Genomic DNA, 14,810 nt, shown 5'->3' on the forward strand with positions numbered 1-14,810 from the left:
AAGGCGGGCGGGTGTGTGTGTGTGTGGGGGGGGGCCGCGCAAGACCGGGGAGAGGGAGTGTGCACGGGCGGCTGTAAGGCCTCTGGCAAAGTCCCTCAGGCGCACGAGGGACCCCGGACACACTGGGTGGAGTAAGGAGGGCGGGGAGAGCGGCACCCGCTAAACACCCCGCTGCCCGGGGAAGCCAGGGAAGGCATTACAGATACCCGACGCGCAAGCAAAGCTGGGGGAATCCCGAACTTGTCGCGACAGAGATCAGGCGAGCCCGACTCTCCCTCCCCCCACCGCCCAGATCTCCTCGGAGTCCCTTCCGGCGGGGGCGCGGGGTACGCGCGGTACGCGCGGGCGCCTAGTCCCGAGCGTCCCCGATCGATTCCTCGCCGCCCCGGCCCGCTCGCGAGCCCGCAAGCCCTTCATCTCCTGCGCTGACGGCTTACACCCCCGAGCCCCGGCGGGGAACTTCCAAAACGCCCCAGAAAAAGGCCCCGAGAGCAGGGCGAGTTGCGCGCGCACACGCGGCCGCCTGGCAGGGGATCCTGGCCGCCGACGCGGCGCCCGGGATCCCACCCGCGCGGTCTCCGCGCTACCTGTCGGGAGTCCCCCGGCTCTACCGCCCCACCCTCCCGGGGCAGGAGGCGCCCCCGGGGAGGAAGCTAAGTGACACAGCTACTTCCGAATGCCGTCGTGGGTGGCTCTGAAAAGAGCCTTTGGATAGGATGGAACCTCGAGCCGAGCGCTCACTCAAGCCCGCTCCCCGCGGATGCGGCGCGCCAGCTGGATGTCCTTGGGCATGATGGTGACGCGCTTGGCGTGGATGGCGCAGAGGTTGGTGTCCTCGAAGAGCCCCACCAGGTAGGCCTCGCTCGCCTCCTGCAGCGCCATGACGGCCGAGCTCTGGAAGCGCAGATCCGTCTTGAAGTCCTGCGCGATCTCGCGCACCAGCCGCTGGAAAGGCAGCTTCCGGATCAGCAGCTCGGTGGACTTCTGGTAGCGCCGGATCTCGCGCAGGGCCACCGTGCCCGGCCGGTAGCGGTGCGGCTTCTTGACGCCGCCCGTGGCCGGCGCGCTCTTGCGGGCCGCCTTGGTGGCCAGCTGCTTGCGCGGGGCCTTGCCGCCGGTCGACTTGCGGGCGGTCTGTTTCGTACGAGCCATGGCGAAGCGGCGGGGAGAGTAACGGGGCCCCGGCCCGCCGCAGCGGTCTTTATAGGCACCGTCTCTCTCCGATTGGGCGGGGCAATAATTGAAAGTCCCGCGCTGGCTGTCCATTGGCCGCTACGTCACCCTCCCCGGCGCCACCGATTGGCCTGGGCGGATCCTCCTAGCCCCGCCCACCCGCCTCGCTCTCTACTCTCCAGGTTGCCAACGGTCTTCCCTAGCTTGTTTTTCCTTTCTTTTCCGCGGGCGGGGGGGGTCATCTTTGATCGCCGCCGTGTCCGAATGTTCCTCCTCAGCCCTTCGCCCCCTTTAGAACACGGTACCCCCCCTTCCTTCACACGCGGTCTCCCCAACTCAGCCTCAATCTTGCCTTTGCGTCCCGTCCCCCCCAAAACGCCCGGTCACCTTCTAGGAACCCCGTCGGTGGTCGGGCGGATCTTTTTTCCCGCCTGTCGGTGCTCTTCGGGTCCGAAAGTTGCCCCACCCCACCGCCTGCCGAGCGCAAGGCCCGCCTCGAGGAACCTACGTGGGGACTAGTACCCAGCGTTACCGGAGTAAGCCGGCTCAGTTAAGCCGAGGACCAGGCCCGCCACACTCACTCCCGGAAACTGCCCGCTGCGCTGCCGGCCCGGAGCGCACGTGCGTGTGGGGGCGGGGGGCGCGGGCCTCGGGAACTGGGGAGCTGCGCGCGAGGCAAGAGTCGGGGACCGCCTCTCAGTTCTTAGGACGGAGTCGACCGTGGCTGCGCCCTGGGGGTCCGGGCCCCCCCAGCTGCGCCACCAAGTCCGAAGGTCCGCGACCCACCAGACCAGGTCAAGATAGCCGAGCGCCCAAGGCTCGGAGTCGAGGAACGGTTGAGGGACAACCCCTCTTCCCCCCTCCACGCCTTAGGTCTCCGCACGCTACTGGCAGAGGTGGAGCGGAGCAGGACCGCCTACTGTACGCTGTATACAACTCCTTTTATTTGACAGAGTGGGTGGCTCTTAAAAGAGCCTTTTGATTTCACAGGTGTCCCCTTCGAGACCAGGGCTGGCTGGGCTTCCGGACGCCGGCCTCACTTGCCCTTCGCCTTGTGGTGGCTCTCCGTCTTCTTAGGGAGCAACACGGCCTGGATGTTGGGCAGGACGCCGCCCTGGGCGATGGTGACTTTGCCCAGCAGCTTGTTGAGCTCCTCGTCGTTGCGGATGGCCAGCTGCAAGTGGCGGGGGATGATACGCGTCTTCTTGTTGTCGCGGGCCGCGTTGCCCGCCAGCTCCAGGATCTCGGCCGTCAGGTACTCCAGCACGGCCGCCATGTAGACGGGAGCGCCGGCCCCCACCCGCTCGGCGTAGTTGCCCTTACGCAGCAGCCGGTGCACCCGGCCCACTGGGAACTGCAGGCCGGCGCGGGACGAGCGCGACTTGGCCTTGGCGCGAGCCTTGCCTCCTTGCTTACCACGACCAGACATGACAGCGACGCTCGCTGCAAACACCTCCCGCTCGACGACTGAGAAAGTCGCCGCAGAGCCCGCCACTTCACCCTTTTATAGGCAGAACCGGGATTGTCTGCGGAGCACTGCGATTGGCTAAAGCAGAGCTTTGTCCGTTCGACCAATAGGGTGGCTCAGCCAGCATCCGTTCATTTACATAATCTCGTCCCCCTCGCTGGAGCGCCGCTGAAAACTCGCGAATCACGACGCGGCGTAAGCAGACCCTTAATTTGCCTACGGCCTCTTTAAGTACCGAGGTGCTTCCGGTAGCCTGGGCCTGACGGTGGTGGCGGCGTCCCTTCTCCCGTGTGCCCGCCGTTTGCTTGTGCTTCCCGCCATGCCCGAGCCGGCAAAATCCGCTCCCGCGCCCAAGAAGGGCTCCAAGAAAGCGGTCACCAAAGCCCAGAAGAAGGACGGCAAGAAGCGCAAGCGCAGCCGCAAGGAGAGCTACTCCATCTACGTGTACAAGGTGCTGAAGCAGGTGCACCCCGACACCGGCATCTCGTCCAAGGCCATGGGCATCATGAACTCGTTCGTCAACGACATCTTCGAGCGCATCGCCGGCGAGGCCTCCCGCCTGGCGCATTACAACAAGCGCTCCACCATCACCTCCCGGGAGATCCAGACGGCCGTGCGCCTGCTGCTGCCCGGCGAGCTGGCCAAGCACGCCGTGTCCGAGGGCACCAAGGCCGTCACCAAGTACACCAGCTCCAAGTGAGTCCCTGCCGGGACGCGGCGCCCGCCGGGGTCGCCGGCCGCCTGACTCCAAAGGCTCTTTTCAGAGCCACCCACGTTCTCGCCGAAAGGAGCTGTTTTGTCTCTACTTTTCAAAATGCCTTTTTTCTCGTATTACTTAACTTCGCTTCCCTGGTCTGTATCGACATTTTCCTTTGGAGGACAGGAAAGTAACTCAAGGTGGAATTTGATTCTTTACCATTGTGGAGAGCTCAGAGTACGTGTATTTTCAAAAAGAGCTCTAGTAGTGAGCGGTTAACAAGACGTGGCATTCAACCTAAGTCTCCAGGTTGTGGAAATCAGTGGTAAGGAGTGTTTAAAGCAATTACGTACGTGCCTGTTACTGCCATTTTTCTTGCTCTGGAAGATTCATGTTTTTGTAAAAATGCAAAGCAATACTTTTGAAACCACGCCCCCCACCTAGAAGTAAACTTTTATTGTGTATCGGCGTTGATTCTGTCATTGCAGTAATTTGTAGTTTATCAATGCTCCTGTCCTTAATTCGAAATTCCTCTCAGCTGCACTGAATCCGTATTGCTCAAATTGGAGACTTAAACTATCAGAATAAGATAATACAAAAACCACTTTTCCATGGTAAACTTGCTCAGGTGTTGAGAAGCTACACAATTGTTCATAGTTGTGGTTCTGCTATTTTATAACCTGGATAAGGAGGGAGGAAAGAGTATATAAAATACTCCGGGATTTCCAGAACTTGGGCTGCTAATCCTAAAATGTCCTGAAACATTGTTAAAACTTAGTTGTCTTAAAGATGTTTTGTCACTTGCCTGAAACAATTCTTTCTCTCCCTCTGAAAATAGAGGCACTAAATATTAGAGAAAAAAAGGGCCTTTTCCATTTTTGAGACTAGATGTTTAAAAGCAGTCCTTAGAATAGTTAAAAGGCCATTTGATCCCGAATCAGTTTTTCCCTAAAACCGCATTATTTCCACCAAACCCAAATCATGCACATTCAGGCAAGGATGAACTGCCTCTGGAGCACTCCAGGTGATTCATGTTTGATAAGCACTGACCCTGACTACGTAGCTGCCATGTTACTTGGTAAGAACCTGTTTGCAGTTTTCAGTTACCACCCAGATGCTTGCTTTTTCCGAAAATTTCCTTTCCCAGAATTGTTTATAATATATCCAAAACTAGTTTTATTTCCTCATTAATTCAGGGCACCAAATATAGCATAGGACTTTGCCTTTCTACCTTCATTAGTCACCATTTGGTTCTGAGGATTCTCTGAATATGGGTAGGAAAGCCAAAAATAGCTAATTCTTAAAGGTGGAGGGAACTCAGTATAACTATATTACCCATCAATAATAGTTCCCTTTACCACCAGAATTTACACTCACAGGTGCAAAAGCAAAACGGACATCTGTTCAGGCTCCACTGTGAGTGTACACACCATTTCCTGCAATAAAGGAGAGGGGGGAAAAACATTTTGCACCCTGAGATAATTAAAACATGCTGGGGATGCAGTAGTAAACAGAAGAAAAAGTGCCTATCCACATAAAGCTACATTTTGTTAGTGGAGGCTGAAAACAAGCAAATGAAAGAAGTGTGTAATAGTATAATATTCAGGGAATGATATGTGCTATGATGTACAACATATAGAATACAGCATGCATAATAGGTCTGATCAGTTAATATTTGAACAGAGGCCTGAATAAGATGGTGAGCCATAGCCTGTTTGGAAGAGAGTATTCTAAGAACTGGTATTGTTTACAAAGACCCTGAGGCAGGCACAAGTTTGGTGAGTTCAAGGAATAAGCAATACTAGTATGACCGAAGCACATACTAGTGAGCAAAGGAAATATCTGCAGGGATAAAAGATCAGGGAGTTAGTTGAGGTTCAGATCATACAGGCCATGGAGAGGTCTCATAGGCCATTGCAAAGATTTTGTGTTTTATTCTAAATGAGCTGGAGTGCCCTTGGAGGGTTTGATCAGAGTAATGACATTATTTGACTTGTTTTTATTAAAGCTCCCCCAGGATGCTATGTTAAAAAATAGACTATAGGAGAGCAAGAGTAGAAGCAGGGAACAGTGCAGGTGAGAGATAGATGGTTTCAGTGGAGATCTGGGAAGTAGTGAAGATATTTTAACTGAAACTGATTAACTAAATGTAGGTTATGACAGAATAGAGGATTAATGCAGGTTTTTGGACAGAGCACTTAGAGCTGCTATTTACTGACATGAGTGATGAATAGATTTGGAGGGAGAAATCCAAGAGTACTGTTTTGGACAGAATTGTGAGATTCCTGGTTGCTATCTGAGTGCAAAAATCAAGTAGGAATCAGATAGGAAAGAACAAATTCCCAAACAAGTATGAAATATGATAATCTGGAGTTCAGGAAAGAGAAAGGAGTTTGGTGCAGAAAGTCTGATTCTTGCTCTTTTGTAGATGATCTACCATCTCTTTCTGAAAACACTTTGAATCACTGTAACATGTCAAGATACATTTTCTCCCTGAAAATGACTTAACTTTAGTCGCAGTATTTGACTAAAATCCCCTTGACTAAAATCCCCTATCCAACTTCAGTTTTAACCTTAGATTTTAAAAGACAGAATAACCAAATGTCAAAGCCAATGTGATTTGAGTATCCTTGGACTAGTGCAATCACGTAAGTCACTATTATCTTTAATGAGTAGAGCAAGTATGATGAGCAAGAGATAACATTCAGAGTTCTAGGTAATATATGGACGATTACTCTCAAAAAGAAGCCCTTTAATGAGGTGAGAAATCTTATATGTTCATGTTGAAATTGCATCAGTTAACAGATTTTATTTATTGCAAAAATAAAATGGATGATGTCAATAGAAGCTAGACACTTTTACTTCTTTACTAATAGTAAAGACACTACTCTGTAGTAGTCTTTAATTACAATTAAAAAAAATTTCTCAAGGAGGGGAAGTTCAAACCTGCAAAAAAGTTGAAAAAAAAAAATCTTCAACCATATCTTCATCTAGATTAACCAGTTGTTACTATTTGCTGCAATTGCCTTATGACTTTTCATTCACTTACACATTTTCTGAACAATTTAAGTTACAAACATCATGACACTTTTCCCTAAACATTTTAGCACATCTCCCTTAAAGACATTCTCCTATATAATTACATACCATTATTACACTCAACAAATTTAATACTGACTTAATATTAAGTATATGCAATCCATACTCAAATTTCTCCAATTATAAAAAAATATCCTATATATAGCTGTTAGTTTCCTATGGCCTAATTGGAAAGTCTTTGCAGTTGTAACAAATTACAGTTGACCATTGAACAACAATGGATTGGGGGCACTGACACCTGAGCAGTCTAAAATTTGCATATGAATTTTGATTCCAAACTACTAATAGCCTACTATTGACTGGAAGGAAGCCTTTCTGATAATATCAATCATTAACATATAGTTTTTATGCTATATGTATTATATACTATTTTCATACAATAAAGTAGGCTAAAGAAAATGTTAAGAAAATCATACTTACATCATACATATTTTTTGTTAAGAAATAACGCTTAGAGTCCTGTGCTGTATATATATATATAAAAAAAAAAGTGTACAAGGGAACTTGTGTAGTTCAAATGTGTTGTTCAAGGGTCAACTCTTAACAAACTTTGTGGCTTCAAACACATGTATTCTCTTCCAGTTCTGAAGATCAGAAGTGTAAAATCAGTTTCACCAAGTGGAAACCAAGACTGTTCTCCAGAGGCTCAAGGGGGAGAATCCATTTGCATTTTCCAGTTTCTAGAGGGCCTTTCTCTGTTCACAGTCCCTTCTTTTCTCTTCAAAGCATCATATCATCTTCAAAGCTCTCTCTTCTTTCATCACCTTTTTCCTCTCTTGACCTTTCTGTTTTACTCTGATAAGGGCCCTGATGATTACATTTGGGGCTCATCCAAATAATTGAGGATAATCTTCCTATTTCAAAACTATATTAGTAAAGTCCCCTTTGCCATATAAGGTAATGTTCCCAGATTCTAGGATTTAGATGTGGACATATTTGGAGGCCATATTCAGCATATCACAGCTGTTGACTACTGTTACAGGTTGAATTTTGTCCTCTAAAGATATGTTAGGGACGCCTGGGTAGCTCAGCAGCTTAGTGCCTGCCTTCAGCCCAGGGTGTGCTCCTGGGGTCCTGGGATTGAGTCCCACATCGGGCTCCCTGCACAGAGCCTGCTTCTCCTTCTGCCTGTGTCTCTTCCTGTCTCTCTTCTCTCATGAATAAATAAAGTCTTTAAAAAAATTTAAAAAGAAAATAAATAAAAAGATATGTTGAAATCTCACTCCCAAGTGACTTAGAATGTAGCCTTATTTGGAAATAGGGCCTTTGCAGAGATGTACAGACATACCTCTGAGATCCTGTGGGTTAGGTTCCAGACCACTGCAAGTAAATCAAGTCAAATGAAATTTTTGGTTACCCAGTGCATATAAAAGTTATGTTTATATTTTATTAAGTGTGCAATAGCATTATGCCAAAAAACCCAAATATGTATACCTTACTTACAAAACATTTTATTGCTAACAATCATCTGAGTTTTCAGCAAGCTGTAATCACTGATCACACATCACCATAACAAACTTTTTATAATAATGAAAAGTTTGAAATATTGTGAGACTGACCGAAATGTGACCGAGACACTAAGTGAGCAAATGGTATTAGAAAAATGGTGCCAATGGACTCGTTCCAGTTAGCGCTGCTGCAAGCCTTCAATTATAAAAAAAAATGCAATATCTCCAAAGCATAATAAAATGAGAAATGCCTCTAATCAATTTAAAATGAGGTCATTAGGGTGGGCCCTAATCCCAGGTGACTAGTGTCTTTATGACAATGTAGAAACACACAGGAAGAAAACTGAGCCAGAAGTCAGTCATGCTGTCACATGCCAAAAAATGGCTGGAGCTACCAGAAGCTGAAAAATAAGGATTCTCCTTGAGAGCCTTCAGAGGGACAGGGCCCTGGCAACACACTGACTTCAGATTTCTAGCCTCTGGAAGTATGGCATAATAAATCTCTGTTGTCTTAAGCCACTCAGTTTCTGGTACTTTGTTATGGCAGCCTAAGAAACATATACAAATACTAAAATTTTAGCAATAGAATTAGTTTTTTTTTTTTAATTTTTAAAAAGATTTGACACAGCACAAGCAGGGGGAGCAGCAAGCAGAGGGAGATGGAGGAGTAGGCTCTCCTCTGAGCAGGGAGCCCTATGTGGGGCTCCATCCCAGGATCCCAGGATCATGGCCCCAGCTGAAAGCAGATGCCTAACCAACTGAGCCACCCAGGCACCCCGTTTAAATTTTTAAACGAAATCTCAGATTTCCTTAAATCCCCAGACATTCCTTCTTGATAGTAATATTAATCTCTGGTCCTGGTGAAATAATTGATTTTAACACTTGAAGACAGTCCAAATGTCCACTTGGAGTACCTCTATTTTTTTATCTACCTTATTTGGCCTCTGAGATCTTTCAGGACAAAAGGTCTATCTTTTATGTTGGGAAATTATTGTTTCTCAAATATTGAAGAATCAAACTAGTTTAAATAAAAGTATGTCAGACAAATGGCCTTAACTGGATGTCTGGCAGTTCAGCAGGGCTTTGCGGTTGGATGACTCCCATCAGTGGTTCAGTTTTCTGATTCTCCCCTAACATGTACCTTCCTCTGTAATTATTCTTTGCCTTCACACCCAGAGAACACCATCTTTCCTGGCTCTTCAAAGCAAAGAAACTTCTTTCCCAAAAGATAAAAGCACTCTATATTTCCTTACTTAGTTACTTCAATTTCTAAAATGTGTATGCTAATTAGATTGGTCCAGATTCCTGAACTAATCAATGCGCAAAGGAGTTTGGGATTACATTTAAATCAATCAGGACAACCCTGTAAGATCCGTTTTCTGGGAAGCACATGTGACAGTGGTTCTCAAATTTGCCTGTCCATCAGAATTACCTGTAGGGCTTTTTCAAAAGTGCAGACTGCTCCCCAAAACGCTTAAATCAGAATTTCTGGAGGTGGCATCCAAGTATGAGTATTTTTTAAAGTTCTCCAGGTGATTACAATGGACAAATTTGAGAGACACATAAGGGATTATAAGTGGATTCCTTAATGAAAATCAGGATACTATTAGAAAAACAGAAGGAGAAAAGTAAATGCTACAGTCAATAATATACATTATAGGACTATCAGCTGTACCTCATGACAAACACATAAGAAGAAATAAAGTCTTGAATACTTGAAGGAAACATAAATTGTTACTTTAAGGGTAAGCCTTCATCCCCACTGCTGTGTGTGTGTTCTTTTCACTGAGCTCTACATGCCAGCTCTCAAATTGCCAACTCCATATGTCCACCTGAATATCAAAAAGCTTTTCAAATTTAAATCAGAATTCTGGATCACTCTTCAACGCCCCAACCCCATACCTCCTCCCAGTACTACATACTAACAGCACCAATTGTTCAAGGGCACCTTGGTGGCTCAGTACTTTAAGTGGCTGACTGTATTTCAGCTCAGAATCTGAGTCTTGGGATCAGCCCTGCCTCAGGCTCCCGGCTCAGCAGTGTGCTTGAGATTCTCTCCCTTACTATTTTCCTCCCGCCCCCAACTCTCTAATAAACAAATCTTAAAAAACAAAAACAAAGATCACAGCACCAGTTTTTCAAACAAAAATTATGGGTTTTGCTTTTAATCTTATTCCTCAGCAAAACCTGTTAATTTTACCTGCAAAATATAATCCTAATTCAACATATCTAACAATCACCATTATTATCGCTGTATTCAAATCTAAAATGTCTAGACTTCTTAGTGGCTCTCACATTTCAGCATTCATCAGAATCACCCAGCAGATCACATTACTGAGGACTGAAATTTTCACTTTTTAAAAAAAGTATTTGAGAGCACAAGCAGGGGGAGCAGCAGAGGGAGAGGGAGAAGCAGGCTCTCTGCTGACCCCAGGGAGCTCTGAACTGAAGGCATCATAACCTTCAGTGAAATTATCACTTAATAAATTCTCAGGTAATGCTAAGGCTGCCGATATGGAGATCAGACTTCAGGATCTATGACAACCTAGGATGTATGATCCACTAAGCAATCAGAGTAATTTTCAAGGTTAATAAAGTCATATTATGCACATCCCTGCCTAAAACAATCCAAGGGTTCCCCAAAAAGCAAGAAAGGTTAAGCCAATGAACCTCCTTTTCACTTTCCCAGCCATATGGGGCTTTCTGCTCCTCTAGCATTTCACACCGTTTCCTGCTTCAGAAATTACCCATATATTGTTCCCATTGTGAAAATAGCCTTTAAATCGGATACATTTTTCTGAGTAGCAATTAATGGAAGAAATCACTTAACACATATTAAAGAGATTTTGTGGGATTTGGTTAACAGAGGCAGAGAGAAGGCATTAAGGATTAAACCCCCAAAATCAGCTTCGATTTTCCTAAAGGAAGGATTTTCATACAGATGATATGCAGGCAGGTGCCGGTTAATCGAGGAAATGTACTCGATTTGTTGGAACCAAATGCAAAGTTATCACTTTTTTGCATACACCTCGGATACACATTGGTGCAAGATTTAAGAACCACCACCATTTTATCACTGGGATGCCATACGAGTGCTGATTTTATCCCGAAAGCTTTATCTTGCAAAAGTTAATCAACACCGCCTTTCTCCGTTTGGCAATAGTGTACTTGGTCGCAGCATAGCCAAAGCCAGTTTCAGAAACAGTCATCTCGGACAACCACAAAATAACCATTAAGTTTTTCACCCATAACTTAAACTATTCCGCCGCCGAACTGAAAAAGAGACAGATAATTGAAGTTAACAAGCATATATTTAACGTACTGTTAGAGAAATAAAAAGCCAAAGAAAGAACACCTTCACAAAGTACGTGAACAGCTCCTTTCGGCGAGAACGTGGGTGGCTCTGAAAAGAGCCTTTGGAGTCAGGCGGCCGGCGACCCCGGCGGGCGCCGCGTCCCGGCAGGGACTCACTTGGAGCTGGTGTACTTGGTGACGGCCTTGGTGCCCTCGGACACGGCGTGCTTGGCCAGCTCGCCGGGCAGCAGCAGGCGCACGGCCGTCTGGATCTCCCGGGAGGTGATGGTGGAGCGCTTGTTGTAATGCGCCAGGCGGGAGGCCTCGCCGGCGATGCGCTCGAAGATGTCGTTGACGAACGAGTTCATGATGCCCATGGCCTTGGACGAGATGCCGGTGTCGGGGTGCACCTGCTTCAGCACCTTGTACACGTAGATGGAGTAGCTCTCCTTGCGGCTGCGCTTGCGCTTCTTGCCGTCCTTCTTCTGGGCTTTGGTGACCGCTTTCTTGGAGCCCTTCTTGGGCGCGGGAGCGGATTTTGCCGGCTCGGGCATGGCGGGAAGCACAAGCAAACGGCGGGCACACGGGAGAAGGGACGCCGCCACCACCGTCAGGCCCAGGCTACCGGAAGCACCTCGGTACTTAAAGAGGCCGTAGGCAAATTAAGGGTCTGCTTACGCCGCGTCGTGATTCGCGAGTTTTCAGCGGCGCTCCAGCGAGGGGGACGAGATTATGTAAATGAACGGATGCTGGCTGAGCCACCCTATTGGTCGAACGGACAAAGCTCTGCTTTAGCCAATCGCAGTGCTCCGCAGACAATCCCGGTTCTGCCTATAAAAGGGTGAAGTGGCGGGCTCTGCGGCGACTTTCTCAGTCGTCGAGCGGGAGGTGTTTGCAGCGAGCGTCGCTGTCATGTCTGGTCGTGGTAAGCAAGGAGGCAAGGCTCGCGCCAAGGCCAAGTCGCGCTCGTCCCGCGCCGGCCTGCAGTTCCCAGTGGGCCGGGTGCACCGGCTGCTGCGTAAGGGCAACTACGCCGAGCGGGTGGGGGCCGGCGCTCCCGTCTACATGGCGGCCGTGCTGGAGTACCTGACGGCCGAGATCCTGGAGCTGGCGGGCAACGCGGCCCGCGACAACAAGAAGACGCGTATCATCCCCCGCCACTTGCAGCTGGCCATCCGCAACGACGAGGAGCTCAACAAGCTGCTGGGCAAAGTCACCATCGCCCAGGGCGGCGTCCTGCCCAACATCCAGGCCGTGTTGCTCCCTAAGAAGACGGAGAGCCACCACAAGGCGAAGGGCAAGTGAGGCCGGCGTCCGGAAGCCCAGCCAGCCCTGGTCTCGAAGGGGACACCTGTGAAATCAAAAGGCTCTTTTAAGAGCCACCCACTCTGTCAAATAAAAGGAGTTGTATACAGCGTACAGTAGGCGGTCCTGCTCCGCTCCACCTCTGCCAGTAGCGTGCGGAGACCTAAGGCGTGGAGGGGGGAAGAGGGGTTGTCCCTCAACCGTTCCTCGACTCCGAGCCTTGGGCGCTCGGCTATCTTGACCTGGTCTGGTGGGTCGCGGACCTTCGGACTTGGTGGCGCAGCTGGGGGGGCCCGGACCCCCAGGGCGCAGCCACGGTCGACTCCGTCCTAAGAACTGAGAGGCGGTCCCCGACTCTTGCCTCGCGCGCAGCTCCCCAGTTCCCGAGGCCCGCGCCCCCCGCCCCCACACGCACGTGCGCTCCGGGCCGGCAGCGCAGCGGGCAGTTTCCGGGAGTGAGTGTGGCGGGCCTGGTCCTCGGCTTAACTGAGCCGGCTTACTCCGGTAACGCTGGGTACTAGTCCCCACGTAGGTTCCTCGAGGCGGGCCTTGCGCTCGGCAGGCGGTGGGGTGGGGCAACTTTCGGACCCGAAGAGCACCGACAGGCGGGAAAAAAGATCCGCCCGACCACCGACGGGGTTCCTAGAAGGTGACCGGGCGTTTTGGGGGGGACGGGACGCAAAGGCAAGATTGAGGCTGAGTTGGGGAGACCGCGTGTGAAGGAAGGGGGGGTACCGTGTTCTAAAGGGGGCGAAGGGCTGAGGAGGAACATTCGGACACGGCGGCGATCAAAGATGACCCCCCCCGCCCGCGGAAAAGAAAGGAAAAACAAGCTAGGGAAGACCGTTGGCAACCTGGAGAGTAGAGAGCGAGGCGGGTGGGCGGGGCTAGGAGGATCCGCCCAGGCCAATCGGTGGCGCCGGGGAGGGTGACGTAGCGGCCAATGGACAGCCAGCGCGGGACTTTCAATTATTGCCCCGCCCAATCGGAGAGAGACGGTGCCTATAAAGACCGCTGCGGCGGGCCGGGGCCCCGTTACTCTCCCCGCCGCTTCGCCATGGCTCGTACGAAACAGACCGCCCGCAAGTCGACCGGCGGCAAGGCCCCGCGCAAGCAGCTGGCCACCAAGGCGGCCCGCAAGAGCGCGCCGGCCACGGGCGGCGTCAAGAAGCCGCACCGCTACCGGCCGGGCACGGTGGCCCTGCGCGAGATCCGGCGCTACCAGAAGTCCACCGAGCTGCTGATCCGGAAGCTGCCTTTCCAGCGGCTGGTGCGCGAGATCGCGCAGGACTTCAAGACGGATCTGCGCTTCCAGAGCTCGGCCGTCATGGCGCTGCAGGAGGCGAGCGAGGCCTACCTGGTGGGGCTCTTCGAGGACACCAACCTCTGCGCCATCCACGCCAAGCGCGTCACCATCATGCCCAAGGACATCCAGCTGGCGCGCCGCATCCGCGGGGAGCGGGCTTGAGTGAGCGCTCGGCTCGAGGTTCCATCCTATCCAAAGGCTCTTTTCAGAGCCACCCACGACGGCATTCGGAAGTAGCTGTGTCACTTAGCTTCCTCCCCGGGGGCGCCTCCTGCCCCGGGAGGGTGGGGCGGTAGAGCCGGGGGACTCCCGACAGGTAGCGCGGAGACCGCGCGGGTGGGATCCCGGGCGCCGCGTCGGCGGCCAGGATCCCCTGCCAGGCGGCCGCGTGTGCGCGCGCAACTCGCCCTGCTCTCGGGGCCTTTTTCTGGGGCGTTTTGGAAGTTCCCCGCCGGGGCTCGGGGGTGTAAGCCGTCAGCGCAGGAGATGAAGGGCTTGCGGGCTCGCGAGCGGGCCGGGGCGGCGAGGAATCGATCGGGGACGCTCGGGACTAGGCGCCCGCGCGTACCGCGCGTACCCCGCGCCCCCGCCGGAAGGGACTCCGAGGAGATCTGGGCGGTGGGGGGAGGGAGAGTCGGGCTCCCCTGATCTCTGTCGCGACAAGTTCGGGATTCCCCCAGCTTTGCTTGCGCGTCGGGTATCTGTAATGCCTTCCCTGGCTTCCCCGGGCAGCGGGGTGTTTAGCGGGTGCCGCTCTCCCCGCCCTCCTTACTCCACCCAGTGTGTCCGGGGTCCCTCGTGCGCCTGAGGGACTTTGCCAGAGGCCTTACAGCCGCCCGTGCACACTCCCTCTCCCCGGTCTTGCGCGGCCCCCCCACACACACACACACCCGCCCGCCTTCCTAATGCCAGCGGACCTTAGGGAAGGCAGCATGGGCAGCTCCAGGCCGGAATGGGCCAACTCCGGGGACAGAGGGTCCGGCTTCTGTGGCCCAGCATTCCGTTCGGGGAGTCCCGTGG

The 14,810-nt window shown here is 51.2% G+C and overlaps 4 protein-coding genes and 2 pseudogenes across 4 annotated transcripts; 3 read left to right on the forward strand and 3 right to left on the reverse strand.

Annotated features, from left to right (window-relative positions):
- Positions 1 to 669: 669 nt before the first annotated feature.
- Positions 670 to 1,318, reverse strand: LOC140599955 (histone H3-like). The gene has a single exon (XM_072766666.1). It carries the CDS (start codon positions 1,264 to 1,266, stop codon positions 742 to 744), a length of 525 nt encoding a protein of 174 aa, XP_072622767.1. The 5' UTR covers positions 1,267 to 1,318; the 3' UTR covers positions 670 to 741.
- Positions 1,319 to 2,095: 777 nt separating this feature from the next.
- Positions 2,096 to 2,602, reverse strand: LOC140599957 (histone H2A type 2-C-like; annotated as a pseudogene).
- Positions 2,603 to 2,732: 130 nt separating this feature from the next.
- Positions 2,733 to 6,185, forward strand: LOC140599959 (histone H2B type 2-E). Its single transcript, XM_072766668.1, has one exon. The coding sequence runs from the start codon at positions 2,961 to 2,963 to the stop codon at positions 3,339 to 3,341; it is 381 nt and encodes a 126-aa protein (XP_072622769.1). The 5' UTR covers positions 2,733 to 2,960; the 3' UTR covers positions 3,342 to 6,185.
- Positions 6,122 to 11,961, reverse strand: LOC140599958 (histone H2B type 2-E). Its single transcript, XM_072766667.1, has one exon. It carries the CDS (start codon positions 11,731 to 11,733, stop codon positions 11,353 to 11,355), a length of 381 nt encoding a protein of 126 aa, XP_072622768.1. The 5' UTR covers positions 11,734 to 11,961; the 3' UTR covers positions 6,122 to 11,352.
- Positions 11,962 to 12,091: 130 nt separating this feature from the next.
- Positions 12,092 to 12,598, forward strand: LOC140599956 (histone H2A type 2-C-like; annotated as a pseudogene).
- Positions 12,599 to 13,184: 586 nt separating this feature from the next.
- On the forward strand, positions 13,185 to 14,024 carry LOC140599954 (histone H3-like). Its single transcript, XM_072766665.1, has one exon. It carries the CDS (start codon positions 13,428 to 13,430, stop codon positions 13,950 to 13,952), a length of 525 nt encoding a protein of 174 aa, XP_072622766.1. The 5' UTR covers positions 13,185 to 13,427; the 3' UTR covers positions 13,953 to 14,024.
- Positions 14,025 to 14,810: the final 786 nt, after the last annotated feature.

The sequence above is a fragment of the Vulpes vulpes genome, chromosome 8 (assembly GCF_048418805.1).
Source record: "Vulpes vulpes isolate BD-2025 chromosome 8, VulVul3, whole genome shotgun sequence".
Lineage (NCBI taxonomy): Eukaryota > Metazoa > Chordata > Mammalia > Carnivora > Canidae > Vulpes > Vulpes vulpes.